Source organism: Nycticebus coucang, chromosome 6 (assembly GCF_027406575.1).
Source record: "Nycticebus coucang isolate mNycCou1 chromosome 6, mNycCou1.pri, whole genome shotgun sequence".
NCBI classification, from domain to species: Eukaryota; Metazoa; Chordata; class Mammalia; order Primates; family Lorisidae; genus Nycticebus; species Nycticebus coucang.
In genome coordinates, this window is record NC_069785.1 from 53,479,035 (window position 1) to 53,499,931 (window position 20,897).

Sequence of the window (20,897 nt, forward strand, 5' to 3'; positions counted from 1 at the left end):
CCCGTGGGTGGCCAACTCACAGAGGTTCTATTGTAAAGATGTCAATTCTCTCCAAACAGACTTAGAATTGATACAATAAAAATCAAAATCACAATAGATTTTCTATTTGTTTGTAAAATTTATCACGCTTATTCTAAAATTCATATGTACATGCAAAGGGCCAAGAACAGGAAAGATAATCTTAAAGAAGAAAAACCAAGATGGGAGGATTTACTTTACAAGAAATCAAGACTTAATTTAAAAGCTATAGCAATCAAGACATTGGTACAAGGAAAGACCAATGAAAAGAATACAGAAACAGAACCACAGAAATACGTATATTTGATTTTATGATAAAGGTAGTAATACAGAGCAATGGAGAAAGGAGAGATTTTTCAATAAATTGGGCACAATTTAACAATAAGGAAAAAATGAAACTTGACCACTTCTTTAAACCATACCTAAAATCATTTCACATAGATTTTAGAACTAAAAATGAAAGACAGGGCCAGGTGTGGTGGCACATTTCTGTAATCCCAGCACTCAGGGAGGCAAAGGTAGGTGGATTGCTTGAGTTCAGGTGTTCAAGATTAGCCTGAGCCAGAACAATACTCTGTCTCTAAAAATAGCCAGGCATTATGGCAGAAGCCTATAGTCCCAGATACTTGGGAGGCTGAAACACTTGAGCCCGGGAGTTTGAGTTTGCTGTGAGCTGTGATGCCATAGCACTCTTCCAAGGGCAACACAGTGAGACTCTGTCTCCAAAAAGTAAAAAACAGTGAAAGACAAAACATAACTGTCTGGATTCCAGACTAGGAGTTCTTAAGTCCCTGACCCAAAAATTCTATGGATAGAATCCAAGATATAAAAGTTACTTTTGGCCAGGTGTGGTGGTTCACACCTGTAATCCTAAACACTCTGGGAGGCCAAGGCAGGTGGACTGCCTGAGCTCAAGAGTACAAGATAAGGCTTGGAGGCCATAGCTCAGTGGTTAGGGCACCAGCCACATACACCATGGTTGGCAGGTTCAAACCCAGCCAGAGACTGCTAAACAACAATGACAACTACAACAACAACAACAAAAAAAAAAAAAAACAGCCAGGCCTATGGCAGGTGCCTGTAGTCCCAGCTACATGGGAGGCCAAGACAAGAGAATCGCTTAAGCCCAAGAGTTTGAGGTAACTGTGAGTATCAAGGGCAACATAGCGACAGTCTATCTCAAAAAAAAAAAAGAGTTCAAGATCAACCTGAGCAAAGTGAGATCCCATCTCTGCTAAAAATAGAAAAATTAGCTCAGCATTGTGGTAGATGCCTATAGTCCCAGGTACTTGGGAGGCTGAGATGAGAGGATTGCTTGAACCCAAGAGTGTGAGGTTGCTGTTGAGCTATGATGGCCTGGCACTCTACCCAGGGCAAGACTTTCTCAAAAAAAATTTTTTTAAATAAAGTTACTTTTGATATTTTTGGTACTTCATCTGTATCCCATGATGCCTCAGCATTCTGGTGTGCCAATTTCTTTTTTTTTCTATTTTTTTTTTTTTTTATGGCCGGAGCTGGGTTTAAACTGGCCACCTCCGGCATATGGGGCCAGCGCCCTACTCCTTTGAGCCACAGGCGCCACCCTGGTGTGCCAATTTCAACTGAAAGCATCTACATTACTTTACCTGAAGTTTTCTAGGAGTTGGTTCTGAGGGCTGAGAACTGATGCCTGGCATCACACCTACCCTCTAGCAATGACTGATTTGTATAAAGAACAAGACTCAAGCAAGGAAAATTGGCTCTCAGAACACCCAGAAATGTAAACTTGTTAGTTTACGCACTTAACACACTGACTGTCACACTCAAAAATTTGTTCTTTGGCTATGGTGTTTTATTAGGTCAAAATAGGTCAAGAGACATGCATTACATATGCTTTATGAGGCTCTGGGCTCAAAACTAATGTAAGTTAAATACAACTCACATAGTAGTTAATGTGTTAATAAAGGTTATATATATTACCATGCGAGTAAACCTTATATTAAGTGCCTTTACTTCTCTGCCTCTAATCCAATATATTTTGTGTGATCATTCCACATATTAATTATTAACAACTGAATCCTTGTCTCAGGATCTGTTTCTATAAAACCAAGATAACTAAGACCACAAGTACCTTGAATATGATGGGGGAAAAAAATTACTGCTCTATTTGCATAACTGCTAATCGAAAGAAACACTTCAACAAACAAACCAGTATTAGTAGTAGTACATATGACTTTGTTTCCAACAGAAATCACAGATGTTTTCATATTACATGGCAGTTGCTGCATATCTCGAAATACTTTTTACACTCATCTCTACTTCGAAATTGTTAGTTCTTGGGATCGCTACTAACGTGCACATGATTGCAGTTTTCCTGTCTATGTTGTGCTCTGTTCCAATCCATGCTCATAAAACTGTTGAGAAACTACCTCTGTGCCAAATAACCATTCAGCCATGTAACAATAAAGCTGAATGTTCTTGCAACTTGACATTAACTCAAAAAACCATGGGTGGATTCTATTGCTCTTGGAAAGCTTATTCTCACCATACAAAGTAAGATTCTTAAGGGGATTTTTTTTTTGGTTTTTTTTGAGACTGAGTTTTACTATGTCACCCTTGGTAGCGTGCTGTAGCATCACAGCTCACAGCAACCTCAAACTATTGGGCTTAAGCGATTCTCTTACCTCAGCCTCTCAAGTAGCTGAGACTACAGGCACCCGCCACAACACCCAAGATTCTTAAGTTTTAATTCCATATATGATAGTTAAATACAATTAAACTTGCCCATATTTTAAATATAATTTTTTATCTCTGACTGCATTAATTAAAAAGTATGTCTATTATCACAAATTTATTCTTTAATAAAGCAGTATTTCAATAACTTATTTCCTTTGTAATCCTATGCATTTTGTTTTACGTATTTAAAAATATCATACTGTGAAGAAGGTTATAACCACCACTAGATTTTCAAAGGGATTTATAGCACAGAAACAGTGAAGCAACTGTGGTCCAGAAGATTATATTATGTTGAACAATCTTCAGAATCTCATAGTAGTAAGAACTTATAAAGTAAGACTCAGAAAGCACAATCCTAAAAGAAGAAAACTGATTAATTTGAAATTAAAGTTAAATATATATAAAAGATATTTTAACAGAGTGAATAAGCAAGTCATGGAATGGGAAAAAAAATCTTTGTAAAACATGTAACTGGCAAAGAGCTCCCATTCAGAATAAGGAAGTCCTACAAATCAATAAGAAAAAAAGACCAATGAACATTTAGAAAATGGTAAGGGACTTGCCCAGTTATTTTTTTCTGATTCACACATCCAAATACCCAATTAACATATGAAACGGCATTTAAGGTTTCCTTAATAATCAGGGAAATGCATGTTAAAAACTAAAATGAGGGGCGGCGCCTGTGGCTCAAGGAGTAGGGCGCGGGTCCCATATGCCAGAGGTGGCGGGTTCAAACCCAGCCCCGGCCAAAAAAAAACTAAAATGAGGTGGTACTTAGAATCTACCAAATTTACAAAAGTTTAAAAGTCTGACCATATCCATGTCGATAAGGAGCAACAGGAACTACTGTACACTATTACTGAGAGTGTAAATCAGTCTATCAACTTTGGGAAACTGGCATTACCTACTAAGGTTAAAGATACATACATCTTGTGCCAGCAATTCTACTCTTGTGTATATTCAACCAAGAGAAATGGCTTAATAGGCATGTACAAGACATTCACTGAAGCATTATCTAACACACATCAGAAATGGCATAGCAGATCAATGGGTTCTTTCCCACCTCTGGGAAGGAACTATTCGATAAATGGTACTGAGACAACATCCATTTGGATTAAAGAACTTAATTATAAGAGATTAAAATTTTTAGATTTTAGAAAAAATAAAGAAGAATGTTTTAATAGCATCGGAATAAGAGTTTCCTCAACAAGAGTCAAACTACATTTAACTCACCATATATTGTGCATATGTTTTAAGTCTTTATCCTTTAAAAACAGCTGCTGAAATAATTACAGATTCATGACAACAGGTATATAAAATAACACAACTAGGGGAAGGGTAGTACAGATAAAAAGACTGGCTGGATAATAACTCTTGAAGCTGGGTGATAGGTTATAGGACAACCTTGCTAATAAACTAGTAGAGAAAAATAACCAAAAAAAAGAAGAAACTCACAGCACATAACTGCCCTTTTGAAGAGAAAGGTCACAACTGCCCCTTTGTTTGATTAACCACCTAGGTCTTAAATTGTTTCCTTCATTTGAGAGGTTTTTGTCCAATACTTGATAAGAACTGAGAAGACAGAGGAGTATAGTGTTTCCCCCACTCTCAGCAGACCACATCCCATAGACTCTGATAAGACAGCCTCACAAAGAGGAAAAAAGGGAGAAACAGACTCAACCATTTCACAGCCACATTCTACTAATAACTTTTTTTTCTTCTTCCTTTACTTTCAATAAAATTCCACACCATTTGTCCTCAGTACCAGTACTTCTCCTTCCTGTTGTGCCAAGCCCTTTCCACCTTTGGGAAGTAAAATACACTTTTTGCTTCTTGGTATCCTAATCTTTGTGTCAAGAACTCTTTCTCAGCCCACACAAGGAGTTCCTACCCTAACGATGGATACATAGGACTTTGCTATATTTTTCTCTGTACTTAAAAAACTTAAAGGGAAAAAAAGACAAACTAAGAACATATATTTGCAACACAAATAACTGACGAGAGATTATGAACAAAATATATGAAGAACTCCCTCAAATCAAAAATAAACCTAAAAGAAAATATCAAGGGCCCATAAATAAAGGAAATGGTATTCATATTCAATAGTAATGAGGAAAATGTAATTAAAGCCACACTATTGTGAGAACATAGTACCATCATGACAATCATGTACTGCTGATAGAAGGGTAAACTGAGTACAAAACTTTGGAAAACAAAGGCCAGGCGCGGTGACTCATGCCTGTAATCCTAGCACTCTGGAAGGCCAAGGCAGGTGGACTGCCTGAGCTCATGAGTTCCAGACCAATCTGAGCAAGAGCAAGACCCCATCTCTAAAAAATAGCTCAGTATTGTGGCGGGTACCTGTAGTCCTCGCTACTAGGGAGGCTGAGGCAAGAGAATTGCTTGAGCCAAAGAGTTTGAGGTTGCTGTGAACTATGACTCCACGGCATTCTACCAAGGGCAACAAAGTGCTACTCTGTCTCAAAAAATAAAACAACAACAAAAAAAGAACTTTGGAAACAATTAGAATTGTTTCACAATTGTGAAAATGCACACTTTGCTCTTAAATATGTATCTAGACAAATTTTGCACAAGCACACCAAGAGAGACAAATGAACATTAACTGCAGCTTCATGATACCAAAAACCTTTATTTAAAAAAATCCAGCAAGAGAATGGACAAGTTGGAGTATATTCATATAATGAAATACTATACACCAGAAAAGATGAATGAACTACACCATCAAGACAGATGACTCTCAGAAATATAAAGTTGAGTACAAACACATCTGATCCACAAGGACTCATTCAGACACAGATGAGGGGAGTGCAAACAATATTCCATGTAAATGCAAACCAAAAGAAAGCTAGTACAGCCAGTCTTATATTAGATAATATAGACTTCAAAGCAGCAAAAGACAAAAATGATCATTATATAATGGCAAAGAGAACAATTCAATGAGAAAACAATTCTAAATATGTACTTAACATACATACATCCAGATTCATAAAGCAAAGCTACTAGCAAAGTAATAAACGCCAACACCACACTGACAGAACTGGACAGATCCCTCTGAGAAGAAAATAAATAAAGAAATACGAGACTTGGGCAGTGCTTGTGGCTCAGTGGATAGGGCGCTGGCCCCATATACTGAGGGTGGCAGTTTCGAACCTGGCCCTGGCCAAACTGCAAGAACAACAACAAAAATAGCGAGGAGTTATGGCGGGCACCTATAGTCCCAGCTACTCGAGAGGCTGAGGTAAAAGAATCACCTAAGCCCAGGAATTAGAGGTTGCTGTGAGCTATGACGCCACAGCACTCTACTGAGGGTGATAAGCTGAGATGAAGGAAAGAAACAAACATGGGACTTAAAAAAGACTCTAGCACAAATGAGCCTAACAAATATTTACAGAACATTCTGCCCAATTCAGAATTCTACTGAGTATTCTTCTCATCAACACATGGAATATTGATCACATCTTAGGCCACAAAACATGTCTTAACAAACTCAAAACAATAGAATTATACCATGTACCTTCCCTGACCACAGTGGAATAAAAATAAAAATCAACTGCACCAGAAACAATCAATTCTACACAAAGTAATGGAAATTAAACAACCTATTGCTAAACAATTATTGGGTCAAGGAGAAAATCAAGATGTAAATCATAAGACTCTTCAAACTAAATGACAAATGGGACACAAGTCATAAAAATCTGTAGGATTCTGCAAAAACCAGAAAAATAGCAAAACAGAAATCTAATAAATCACATCAAGGAATTAAAAAAGGAAGAGCAAACCAATCCTAAGCCCAGAAGAAAAGAAATAACTAAAGTCAGTGCAGAAGTAAATGAAACTGGTAACAAAAGCATTATACAGAAGTTAATGAACAAAAATTTGGTTCTTTGAAAAGATAAACAAAATTGACAGGCCTCTTAATTAACCAAAAACAGAAAAGATACTAATAAGCTCAATCAAATGAAAAAGATATTACAACTGATACCACAGAAATACAAAAGATCATCTCTGAGTACTATAAAAACCTCCATGCCCATGAAGTAGAAAATGTCAAGGAAATGGATGAATTCCTGCAAACATACAACCTCCCTAGGCTCAATCAGGAAAAAACAGAACTCTTAAAAAAGACTAATACCAAGTAATGAAACTAAAGCAGCAATAAAAAAATGTTCCAACAAAAAAAGTCCCAGACCAGATGGTTTCACAGCCAAATTTTACTAGACCTACAAAGAGGAACTGGTCCCTGTACTGCAGAATTTATTTCATAACATCGATCCTCCCCAACTCATTCTATGAAGCAGTAGCTTCTTGATACCAAAGCCAGGAAAGGACACAACTAAAAAAGAAAACTATGGACCAATATCCCTTATGAATACAGATGCAAAAATTCCCAATAAAATTCTAGCAAACTGAATACAGCAACACACACCAAAAACAATAATCCACCAGGACCAAGTAGGCTTCATCCTCGGGATACAAAGATGGTTCAACATACACAAATCTATAAATGTGATTTTATCAGAAAGATAAGTGTACTTGAATGTTTACTGCAGCATAATTTATAATCGTAAAAATGTGGAACCAACCCAAGTATCCATCAATACATGAGTGGATTAATGAAACATGGTATATGTATACCATGGAGTACTACTAAGCCATAAAAAATGGTGAACAATCCAGATAGTGTAACAACATGGATAGAACTGGTGATCATTCTTCTAAGTGAAGTTTCTCAAGAATGGAAAAACAAACACCACATGTACTATTAAACTGGAACTAATAGATCAACACCCACATTTGGTAGTAAACTCAACGGAATGCAAGTAAGTGGGAGGGGGCATGAAAAGAGGAGTAAATTCACACCTAACAGGTACAAAAAAAACGTAAGCGAGCTAAGGTCAAATAAGAGTAACAATGATGGGCATTACTTCCCAAGTCCCTACTACAATTGGGGAACAGACCAGTTTTACTAACACTAATTACTATTCCTCAAGGTAGCTCTGCAGAGTAGAATTATCGCAGTTTTACAGATGAGAAAAATGAACGTGAATAAGAAACATTTTTAATTGTTTTATTTGTTTCTTTTGTTTCTTTTTGGCTTAGTCCTTTACCTTTCCAGCAGTAGCAAAATATTCACCATCAGGGGACCATTCCATCAAATGTACAGCTACTGAGGTTCTAAAAAAGACAAAGTTAAACAGTTAGTTAATATTTTTTTAATCTGGTATACCACATACATAAATAGTCAAGTTTCCCTAATATTAAAGTCACAATCCTCAGAATTACAAGAGTTTCTGCCTCCCTAAAATAATAAATGTTTCACCTCCTTAAAAACATAAATTAAAACGAGTCCAAAACTCACTTTCGTAAACAATGTAAAAAACCTGCATACCATATACCATATATATCTACCTACATATCCCACCAACATCCCAATATAGCACATTAAAACCTGTGCTCACCAGCTTCCCTGACTAATGGGTCCCCTTCACATAATTTATATTAATGGTACAGCCATCCTTTCACTTGAAAGATGGGCTGGCAATTTTTACATCTTTCCCTTCCCCACCCATACCTCATTACATTAATGAGTATTTCTTATATGTCAACCCTGTCAACTCAAGTCCTGGGGCTATAACTATGAAAATTTTTTTTTCTTTTTGTTAAAGAGTTGATTGTAGCACAGATTAAAGCATGACATAGTACTTTTTAGTTACAAAGTCTACTTTCTAGGCTTCTAAATGCAATGAACCATTAAAAAACAAAGGTCTTTATGAATGGAAAAAGATTTTAGGAAGCATTTGTTTTGAATTAATGAATATAATGATAGAGTTAGTCACTAACTTGCACTGCCAGATGCACTTCCAATCACTTAAAACAGGAATTTTATTATCAATTTCTTCCTCCTCTTCCAGAATATCACCTCCTGGAGGAGCCCACAACTGAACAGAATCAGTTGCTGTCAATAATCTGTTATCTGAAAATTAAAGAATGTTCTAATGAATGAGCAAGGTTTATCTAAGGGAAAAAATGCACATGAACTTCTGTTTAGATCTGTAAGCTATTACGTGAAAAATAAACTATACATACTGTCATTTAAAAAATTCATTATATATCTATTTAAAAGAATTTCCTAGAAGAAAAAAGAGAATCCTCTAGCCAAAAAAAAAAGAGTAGTTCTTACGGAAGACTTGAGAATGAACGAAGAAAAACTTATTGGCAAAGGGCTATTGTGTATCTAGAAGGTCTTTTTTTTTGTTTTGTTTTGTTTTTAAGAAATAGTCTCATTACGTTGCCCTGGGTAGAAATCCTTGGGCTTAAGCAATTCTCTTGCCTCAGCCTCCCAAGTAGCTGAGACTACAGGTGCCTGCCACAACACCCAGCTTTTTATTGTTGTTGTCACTGTTGTTTAGCAGGCCCGGTCAGGTTTAAACCCGCCAGCCTTGGTGAATGTGATCGGCACCCTAACCACTAAGCTACAGGTGCCAAGGCATCTAACAAGTCTTTAAAAAAAAAAAAAAAAAAAAGCCAAAGTAGAATAACAGCCCCCTAAAACCATGATATTTGTATAATTTTAAATGTTTTCAAGATATGAAACATAACTACAAATTAATAAAATTTGTACAAAATAATCCTCATTAATTTGAATTTAAAAAGAGACAAGAGTCATTATTATTAAAGGTTTCTCATCTTTCAAAAGCAAAAACAGTCTCCTTAAATCCTAGCATTCTGGGAGACCAAGGCAGGTGGATGGCTTGAGCTCAGGAGGTCAAGACCAGCCTGAGCAAGAGTGAGACCCTGTCTCTAAAAATAGCTGGGTGTTGTGACAGGGGCCTGCAATCCTAACTATTAGGGAGGCTGAGGCAAGGGGATCATTTGAGCCCAGGAGTTTGAGGTTGCTATGAGCTATGACACCGTGGCACTCTACCAAGGATGACAAAGTGAGACTCTGTCTCAAAAAAAAAAAAAGAAAAGAAAGAAAGAAATAGTAATTTTCTAAAATACAAATGATAAAACAAAGTAGAGATTTTTGGTCTCTTGTTTAACAGTTTTCTTAGTAAATACAATAAGAGTAAAGTACAGCACATGTTAACTAATGAAACAAATCATCACTATTTCTTGAAATAAAACATTCAAAAGCAAGGAGAAAAAAACATAAAACTAATAGTAAATTAAGCATTGTACAAAACAGTGTATACCAAGAGAAAAGTAGACTCATTCACCAATAAAAAGACAGTATTGATAATTTTTTCTTATTATGGGAGACTATATTACATTGAAATCATCATACATTTAAAAATATATTTAATTTAAATAATTTCTAAGTATAATCGTTAAATACCTTGAGGGTCCCAGGCTAAGTTGTATGTCACAGAACTCAAAAAAAACTGCCCAGTTTTAAACCACTGACATTTGAGTTGCTGAAACATGTAGAGAAAAAGGAAAAGTATGTTTTTAAAATATCCAAAATTTTTATCTCATTTTCTTTAACTTAAGACCATAAATCATAATGTGAAAAAAAGCTGCAAGAGTTTCACTATGATTTTTTTAACATAAATGTCATAATTTTAACATAAATTTTTTAACATAAATGTCATAATTTTATCTCATTTTCTTTAACTTAAGACCATAAATTATAATGTGAAACAAAGCTGCAAGAGTTTCACTATGATTTTTTTAACATAAATGTCAATAGTTTCACTACTATTTATTCTACCATGATAAGCACCTTGCTGTGCCCAACGTATGTTCTTTCAGGTTTCCTTCCATGTCCATATATACATTCTTATACTCAGAATATCCTTTGCATCATTTCTCCACCTGCAAACTCCTATGCTTCCATTAACATTAACTAACTCATCATCTCTACTATGAAACTTTCTGTGACTTCTGGCAGCACCCATCGCACTTTTATATTCTGCCACTGTAACACTGATCACATAGAATTATTATTTGTTTTATATGTCTGATTCTCTGCTATTAAAATGCAATGCTTAAAGAGCAGAAACCATCTCATAATAATCTTTCTTATCTTTAGCATTTGTAATGGCTGGTACAAAGAATGTTCAATAAATGTTTATTAAAACAAAATAAATGCACATAAGAAATGCAACTTACCATAATCTCATGAACTCAATGTCTGAAAGAAAACTAGATACGTCCCCAAAAGTCAACAGATATGAAATATATAAGGTCTGACAATTAAGTTCCCAAACTCATCCTAGAAAAAGCGCTACATATCTCATTACTAAATATCATTACAGTTGTCTCTGAAGTACTCCCCTTAGGAAGCTGTGCACTGACACCAGCACCTAGTCCACACTTCAACAAAGTTTTAGAACTCTTTTTCTGGAATGGCCATCAGAGCTGTCATCACATTACTCTTAATGTCCTGAATGTCAAAAAAATGTCTTCCTATCAATATTTTCTTTATCTTAGGGTAAAGAAAAAAGTCCTTAGGGGCTATATCAGGTGAGTAGTGAGGATGTTCCAATACAGTTATTTGATTACTGGCTAAGAACTCCCTCCCAGACAGTGCTGTGTGAGCTGGTGCCTTCTTGTGATCCAAGAGCCATGAGTTGGTGAAAAGTTCAGGTCATTTTGTCTAACTTCCTCACATAGCCCTTTCAGCACTTCTAAATAGTAAACTCAGTTAACTGTTCATTTGGTACAAATTCATAATGAATAATCCCTCTGATATCAAAAAAAGCTAGCACTTCTAAATAGTAAACTCAGTTAACTGTCCATTTGGTACAAATTCATAATGAATAATCCCTCTGATATCAAAAAAAGCTAGCAACATCATTTAGACTGACAGAACTTTTTTGGAGAACTGGCTGACTTCCATTGTGCATTTTGACAATTTGTTTCAGGGTCATACTGGAAAACTCATGGTTCATCAGCAGTGATAGAGGGCCCAAAACATCGTCTCCCTCTCCTAAACGTCTTCGAAAATTTTGACTCTCCTTTGGGACCATTTTTACACACCTTTCTCATGCCAAGATTTTCATTTACGATATTCTTAACTGTTTCTCTATCAACATTTACTCGGTCTGCCATGTTTCTCACAGTCAGCCGGCAATTATGGATATACAATTTGACGAATTGTTGCAATGTTTTCTTCAGTTAGGTTCTTTACCTGCAACCCTGACCTCTCTACATTGGTGGCGCTTTCTCTCCCCTCAGAATGTTTAATCCATTTGTACACCACCTTTTTCTTCATGGCATTATCCCCTTAACTTGGACTAAACATGTCCCTGATTTCCCTTCAACTCTTACCAAGTTTAACAAGAAATTTAATATTGGTTCATACTCTAAGTCAAGCTCTGACATTGTCAAGAAAGTACACAAAAACAGTCAACAACAATAAACACTATTTACCAAGACACCACCACCTGTCAACACAAACATAGCAGCGAGACGCTGACATACAAAGGTTATGAAACCTTACTGACTTGTTCGTACAGTGCTGCCAGCGTAAGCACATGGTGGCAACTTCACGAACTTAACTGTCAGACCTCGTATATATATATACTCTACAAAATTCATCTATATTGTATTTCAATTAATTTCCTTTTTTCTTAATATTTTTATTCTAAAAAGTGTTTTAAAATTTAGAAGTCAAAGACCTTTGCAATGAAATACAGTAAATAAACAAAAGTCTATATATTTCTTTTAGCATATAAATATAAAATGTCCCTTTGTGAAAGTATAGTGCAATGTAAAGTCTTTTTACCTTAAGGAAATTATATGTTAATTGCTTAACAAACAATAATAATTCTTAAGATGGTAATACCCTTCCTCTTTATAATATTTTAAAATATTTAACAGGGGGTGGCACCTGTGGCTCAAAGGAGTAGGGCGCTGGCCCCATATGGAGGGGGAACCCGCTGGAGGTGGCAGGTTCAAACCCAGCCCCGGCCAGAAACTGCAAAAAATATAAATAAATAAAAATATTTAACAAATAACTTGCACAAAGTTTCTTTACAACTTAGAGGCAGAATTTTAAAATATAACTGCAAACCTGCACTTCATTATCCAAAAATAATTTTATATTTCATAGTCAAGGAAAATGTTATTTTTTAAACTCTACCACTGCTAAACAAAATGGCAGTTACAACAATATTTTAAAAACTGTTCAAGAAATCTATTTTAGTATAAAAATTAAATAATCCCCCAAATTAGAAAAACCCTTAATACTCATTCCTTTAGTGTTCCTCAGAGTATAATCTGTGGACCAACCACCTAGAAGAAATTTGGGGAATGAGACCTGGGAATCTGAATATTCGGCATGTGCTCTTGGTGACTCTGAAGTATTCCAAAATTTAATATGTTTCATAATACTATTATGAAATATATTAATATTTAGTATATTAATATATATAGTAGAATATAATTTGACCACCCAAAGGACTGCAACAAATTAGTCTACATACAGATGTGGTCAACATAAGGAACTAGGCCTCCTGTTATTGGTAGTACATGTCCGTCCAGTCTATGAAAAGTAGGTCAACTTAGGAGGTGGTCAATGTAGGGAGCTGGTCAACTATGGAGGTTCTACTATATATATATTTCTAATATTAAGAATGACATTTTAATTCATATTGGCTTTTAAAAATGTAAAAAGACATATTCAAATACACAAATTTAATGAAAAAATGCCAAAACCGTTTGTTTTATTCAAAAGTACACTTAAGGCTGGTGCAGTGGTTCATGCCTATAATCCTAGCACTCTGAGAGGTTGAGGTAGGTGGACTGCTTGAACTCAGAAGTTCCAGATCAGCCTGAGCAAGAACAAGACCCCACCTCTACTAGAAATAGAAAAAATACTAGCCAGGTGTAATGGCACATGCTAGTAGTCTCAGTTACTTAGGAGGCTGAGGCAAGAAGACTGCTCAAAACCAAGAATTTGAGGTTGCTGTGAGTTATGACACTACAGCACTCTACCCAAAAAAGTACTCTTAAAGACTTATTCAAAATATATACACTTGGCATTCAGATTTAGCATTTGCAGTTTGATTATACGTGAGTGATGAAGTTCTAACACATGTAGTAATTTTTAAAAGGGATAATTCCAAACATATTGGATTTCTGAATATTAAGACAAAACATAATATAGCACCCAATATGAATGTGAATGTTCTCAACGTAGTATGTTTGACCACTTAGCTGATAAACAAGCTTATCTAAGCTCCTAATTCCTTAATTCAACAAATATTTAGGAGTGCCTACTATGTTCCAGATACTGGTTTAAGTACTTCGAATTCATCAGTGGGAAAAAAAAAAACAAAAACACCAAAGCTTCCCACCCTTATGGACCTTACACTGTAAATAATAAACAATATATAAATAGACAAGATGAATGTTATAAAAAATTTTAAATAGAAAGGTAAGGGGGGGGTGTAGAAGTTACAATTTTTAAAAGGATGGTCCAGGTAAACCTAACTGAGAAGATATTATTGAACAAAGTCCTAAAGGCCCTCTGGCAGCTAACCTTACTTTGGAGGCACCTGGAGGAAGAACATTCCAAAGAAAACCACCAGTGTACAGGCTCATTAGAGAAGGGTAACTAAGAAACAACAAAAATGACAGTGTGGCCGGAGTGAACCCAGAGAGGACAACAATAATTAGAAGATGAGCTCTAGAGATAGTAAGTATAGTGCTGGGTAGAAGGATGGTTTAGTCCAGGGGTCCTCAAACTTTTTTTTTTTTTTTTTTTTTGTAGAGACAGAGTTTCACTTTATTGCCCTCGGTAGAGTGCCGTGGCCTCAGACAGCTCACAGCAACCTCCAACTCCTGGGCTTAAGCAATTCTTCTGCCTCAGCCTCCCGAGTAGCTGGGACTACAGGCAACCGCCACAACGCCCGGCTATTTTTTGATTGCAGTTTAGCCGGGGCCGGGTTTGAACCCGCCACCCTCGGTATATGGGGCCGGCGCCCTACTCACTGAGCCACAGGCGCCGCCCCGGTCCTCAAACTTTTTAAACATGGGGCCAGTTCACTGTCCCTCAGATGTTGGAGGGCCGGACTATAGTTTTAAAAAAAAACTATGAACAAATTCCTATGCACACTGCACATATCTTATTTTGAAGTAAAAAACAAAATGGGAACAAATACAATCACACTGCCTCACGTGGCCCATGGGCCATAGTTTGAGGACCCCTGGTTTAGTCTATCATAAACAGCTTTTAGCTTTTTACCTGAGAGAAATATGGAGGCACTAACAGATTTTTAAGCAGAGAAGTGTCATGAACTGCTGAGATAAGGGATGGGAGTAAAAGAATAGGAAACCAGATATCAGATATATATTAGTAATCTAAGCAAAAAATAAGAGTAATTCAAACTAGGGTCACTCTTCATTAACACGGTAAATCTCAATTAGCAACATTCCAGAAATAAAGAGTTTCTAAAAGGCCTGGGAATATATTCTTAGTGAATGAAAAGAATAAGATCAACTTTACGATGATATTCCGGCCCACCAACTCCTAAGGAGCTCTTTATTACTATCAACTGGATACTAAAATTAACTAGATTCTAAAAATGTCCTACTATTAGCATTATTAGTTAATACTTACAGAGTTTCTCTTATGAGAATTTATACCCAGGGGCTCAAAAATACAAACGGCATTACCATATGACGCTGCAATCTAAAAAAGAATAAACACGGCATTAATATGTCGAAGGTAAAATAAACATAACCTGCCTTTTCACAATAACATATAAACTAATTACATCAGTATAATTCCAATACAGCATTAATGGGTTTTTCCTTCCATAAATACACCTGGAAGTATATTGGAGTTGAGTCTGTTTTTTTGCTTTTTTGATACCAAGTCTCACTCTGTCACCCTGGGTAAAGCACTGTGACATCATAGCTCACAACGACCTCAAACTCTTGGGCCAAAGCAATCCTCTTGCCTCAGCCTCCTGAGTAGCTGGGACTATAAGCACAAGTCACAACACTCGGCTTGTACCCCTAATCTATTAAAATTTTTAAAAAGCAAAACCCAAAAGAAATGCAGCAATAAAAGGATAAAAAAAGTCCCTTATTTGTTATCAAAAAATTCAAACAGCTGTCACGGTGGCTCAAATCTATTAAGACTAACACACTGATCACTTGAACTCAGGAGTTCAAGACCAGCCTGACCAACAGCTAAACCCCATCTCTACTAAGAATGGAAAAAAATCAGACAGGTGATGTGGCAGGAACCTGTAATCCTAGCTATTCAGGAGGCTGAGGCAGAAAGATCACATAAGCCCAGGATTTGGAGGTTGCAACGAGCTAAATTGCACCACTGCAATCTAAGGAGGGTACCAGAGGAAGACTTCAAAAAAAAAAAATCCTTGATAAAATTTGTTACCCTATAAAGAAGAATTTCTAGAACACTAAGATGGTTTAAATTATTACAGTTATTATAGGTAAAAATCTCATTTCTATATTCTATAATTCTACATTCTATATTCTTCAGAGACATTCAACTTTACTATAGAATATTGGCCTTACTGAACTGTTAAGAGTATACAGCAAAACATGCTATATTTACTTTACATGCAAGTAAAATTTGACATACGTCTGAAAATTTGAAGAAGAGGTGCATAAGATGAAATTTTAACTATTTCAAAATAAACTCTCATTCAGGTTTTAAAGTCTGAATCAATAAACTATAAGATGCTTCACTGAACAAATTTTCATTAAATTAATAGACTTTACAAAGCACCTGCTTTATGACTAAAACATTATATTAGACATTAACAGCTTGCTAAATTTCTTAATAAAAAGTTGATTATCTGTGGGAAAGATATGAAGTACTGGGTGGAGAAGATAAAAGTTTACTTTCCCAGGGCGGCGCCTGTGGCTCAGTCGGTAAGGCGCCGGCCTCATATACCGAGGGTGACGGGTTCAAACCCGGCCCCGGCCAAACTGCAACCAAAAACTAGCCGGGCGTTGTGGCGGGCGCCAGTAGTCCCAGCTACTTGGGAGGCTGAGGCAAGAGAATCACTTAAGCCCAGGAGTTGGAGGTTGTTGTGAGCTGTGTGAGGCCACGGCACTCTACTGAGGGCCATAAAGTGAGACTCTGTCTCTACAAAAAAAAAAAAAAAAAAAAGTTTACTTTCCCCCTACTATTGAATTAATGGCTGCTAGAATTATCAGCTGGCAAAATAACAGTACAGGATCAAGAGACCTACAGGTCTCTGCAGACAGTTTACACTTGCAGAACAATTAATTATCACATTGTCAACCTAATGGCACTTTATAATTTGTATACAACCTATCACTTTACAACTCTTACCAATAGCCACCTAGCCAGGTACACTATAGGCAAGCCTTGCATAAATGACATTTAATAAGTAATTAAATTCCTTACTCTTCCTTGTTGGTTAGAACACTCCACACAGCTGACTTGGATGTTTCCATGCTTAGCACCAGGAATGATCTGTACACATTCAAAGTCATTTGCCAAAATAACAATATCACAGCCTGATCCATATGCCTAAAAAGAAAAGTTTTATGATATGTAAGATATACAACTTTTGAAATATTATTATATAATATTTATCTTAGATTTTGTTATTGTAATATATACCTTGAAACATTTTTAAAAATAGTTAATGTAAGAATATCTATTTCCAAATAAAGTCACATAAAAAATAATCTGATGCTACTACATGCATTGTCATTCAACAAGTGTCACTAATAGAAAAAGGATTCTTCTCTTTCTTAAACACTACAGCATCCCTATCAGTAAAGATCATAAATCATTCCATTTAAAAGTTTCTCTCCAAACTTCATCTCAGTAAGCCCTCAAGTATAAAAAGTCCATCTAAAAATATTAAGATACTGAAGACTGTAACTGTATTCCCAGGGTTCAAACGAGGTTTAAAAAAGATCAAGATTGGAATTAGATATGCATTTTCCAACACAATTCCACATGGCTTAAAGAGCTAGTTAAATAGACATGAACACCCAAGGTAGAATTACATGCACTAAGGCAGGGACTAAACTTAAACTCATCAGTTAACCCAAATGTATCCATGATGCGGTCTGCCTCCATGCATCCCCTCTCACCAGTCCCAACCTCACCAAGTATAAAAGAGAAAGGAAACCAATCTAAAGTGGTTTTACCAAAAAAAAAAAAAAAAAAAAAATTAAGTTAAATAAAAAAGCTAATTTACGGCTCAGTGGCCATAGCACAGCCACATACACTGAGGGTGGCGGGTTCGAACCCAGCCTGGGCCAGCTAAACAAGAGCAACAAAAAAATAGCCAGACATTGTGGCAGGCACCTGTAGGCCCAGCTACTTGGGAGGCTGAGACAAAAGAATTGCTTAAGCCCAAGAGTTCAAGGTTGCTGTGAGCTGTGATGCCACAGCACTCTACCAAGGGTGACACAGTAAGACTCTGTCTCAAAAAAAAAAAAAAAAAAAGCTAATTTACGTAAAATACTGGGCGAATGTCACTGTATGATCTGAAAAATAAATTATAACAAAGAATGAAATTGAACAGGGCGCAGTAGCTCATGCCTGTAATCCTAGCTCTCTAGGAGGCCTACACAGGTGGATTGCCCTGAGCTCACAGGTTTAAGACCAGCCTGAGCAAGAGCAAGTCCCTGTCTCTAAAAATAGCTGGGTGTTACGGTGGGCACCTGTAGTCCCAGCTACTCAGGAGACTGAGGCAAGAGAATTGCTTAAGCCCAAAAGTTGGAGGTTGCTGTGAGCTATGACACTACAGCACTCTACCAAGGGTAACAAAATGAGACTCTGTCTCCGAAGAAAAAAAAAAAAGAATGAAATTGCTGGAAAATTCTTTTGTTCAATTAAAATGAGTAAAACCATATACTTCTTCCTATTGCCACACTTCCTGGTGTGTGCTATTCCTGTTTTGCAACTTTGTAAATTTTATGATGACATAAAGGGCAGAGGGTAGGAACATTTTCTGTTTCTTTCAAACTCTCCTTATGACTAAATATTAAAAACAACTTAATAATCTAATTTTCAAATTTAAAAAGCCCCTTTAAAAGCAACACAAAATTTGTGATGAAGGATTTTCCCTATTATTTCCACACCCTTAAGCAATGTGGCCATGTCTTACAAAATAAAGATATACAATAGCCAGGACTGACACGTGAAGACATCTAAATCAGTGACCTATGCCCTGAAGAAATCTACATGTGGCTGTTAATGAAAGAGGGAAATAAGGAACAGATACGAAGACATTACATTATTGGTTAATGAAATTTCCAATGTTATCAAAATCCTGTTGTAACTACTATAAATTTCAACCCATATGTTTATAGATATCAAAAAGTTTACCGAAGAAAAGGCAAAGACAGAATTTGAAGGAAGAGAAATATGTAGAAAATCATTTACAGGAGGAAATGACCACTTACATTCTTACAGGCAAGGTAGACTTAACTGTATCATATATTCAGGAAAGCTAAACTAAAAGAAAATACTGAGTATATACAGAAAAAATGTTGGTGTCACCACGTTAATCTTTAAAATTATATTACTAAACTAACAAAAGTAATCTTATCCTTGAATAACAATTTCACAATTTCCAAAGTGCCTTATATCATTATCTCAACAAAGCAGAGTGATAGAAAAAGTACACACAGATTTTTATTTAGTTTGAAATTACACATACAGAGTTTTCAGTTTGGGGTATGCCATATTGTGCTATCCTTTAAGTTACCTAAGCTCCCTGGTGCTAAAATGGAAAAAATAATACTTATCTCTTAGGATAATCATGAAAATTAGAACAGAAAATCTACCTGCATAGTGCTTAACCTACATCATTCATTTAAGAATCAGAGTAATCCACCAGCTCTCAGGCCTGGGCTAAGTACTGGGAATGCAAACCCACAAGATGTGGTCCCAATCAGTAGAATGGGGGGATGACTAGGTTACTCATCAATCACAACTAAATGACAAAGTGCCATGACAGAGATATCCAGAAATACTGCCACAAAATAATACTAGAAATCAGAGGAGGTATTTGATAAATGTTGTGTCACTCTCTCTAATCTTTGCAACAAACCTGGAACACACATAGTAAATATTATTTTTTAAAGAAAAATTCTAAATTGATTAATTTGTCTAATATTGCACAGTAAATGGGAAGTGTTCAAACTAAGGTCCCTACAATTCCTATGTTCCTTTCCCTACATTACATATCAAAGAGATAAAATATTCCAGATAAATATTAGTGTACTTAACTTCACTAAGGAGGGACCAATCCTAGCAAAGACTGCTCTAGATACTCTTACCACTCAGTTACTGAAAAGGCTTTTTACTCTTCTCTGGATTTCTAGAATTGCCTGAACTTCTCATGTACAATAGCATAAGAAATCTTGCCATTCTGGGCGCCGGCCCCATATACCGAGGGTGGCGGGTTCAAACCCAGCCCCGGCTGAACTGCAACCAAAGAGTAGGCGGGTGTTGTGGTGGGCGCCTGTCGTCCCAGCTACTCGGGAGGCTGAGGCAAGAGAATCGTTTCAGCCCAGGAGTTGGAGGTTGCTGTGAGCCGTGTGATGCCACGGCACTCTAACGAGGGCGATAAAGTGAGACTCTGTCTCTACAAAAAAAAGAAATCTTGCCATTCTTATTTTGCATTAGTTCTCAAACTTAGCTGCATCAAAATCACCTGGGAACTTGTTAAAAATACAGATTGCTTGGTCCCATCCCAGAATTAAATAGACTCTTCCTGGATAAAATAATTTGACAACATCTAGCAAAATTTTAAATAAAATATAGTATTTGATTGAACATTCCCTATTTTACTCTACAAGTATACTTACAAAACTTTGCCTCATTGTTTATAGTAGCAAAAACTGAAAATAATCATATCATCAAACAAACTCAGGTCTCTCCATACACCTTTTTTTCTACTTCACTAATGATCACTTTCTTTTTTTTTTTAATTGTTGGGGATTCATTGAGGGTACAATAAGCCAGTTACACTGATTGCAATTGTTAGGTAAAGTCCCTCTTGCAATCATGTCTTGCCCCCATAAAGTGTGACTCACACTAAGGCCCCACCCCCCTCCCTCCATCCCTCTTTCTACTTCCCCCCCATAACCTTAATTGTCATTAATTGTCCTCATATCAAAATTGAGTACATAGGATTCATGCTTCTCCATTCTTGTGA

General features: G+C 36.3%; 1 protein-coding gene across 4 annotated transcripts in view; it reads right to left on the reverse strand.

Annotated features, from left to right (window-relative positions):
* The window catches only part of DMXL2 (Dmx like 2), a 191,440-nt gene that overhangs the window by 136,651 nt on the left and 33,892 nt on the right, over positions 1 to 20,897 (reverse strand). For all 4 annotated transcript variants that reach the window (XM_053593872.1, XM_053593870.1, XM_053593871.1 and 1 more), the window contains exons 2-6: positions 17,117 to 17,242; positions 15,326 to 15,397; positions 10,094 to 10,172; positions 8,596 to 8,728; positions 7,863 to 7,929 (exon numbers count right to left, since the gene is read on the reverse strand). In XM_053593872.1, coding sequence (XP_053449847.1) covers positions 7,863 to 7,929; positions 8,596 to 8,728; positions 10,094 to 10,172; positions 15,326 to 15,397; positions 17,117 to 17,242 — 477 coding nt within the window. The remainder of the gene's footprint in view (positions 1 to 7,862; positions 7,930 to 8,595; positions 8,729 to 10,093; positions 10,173 to 15,325; positions 15,398 to 17,116; positions 17,243 to 20,897) is intronic.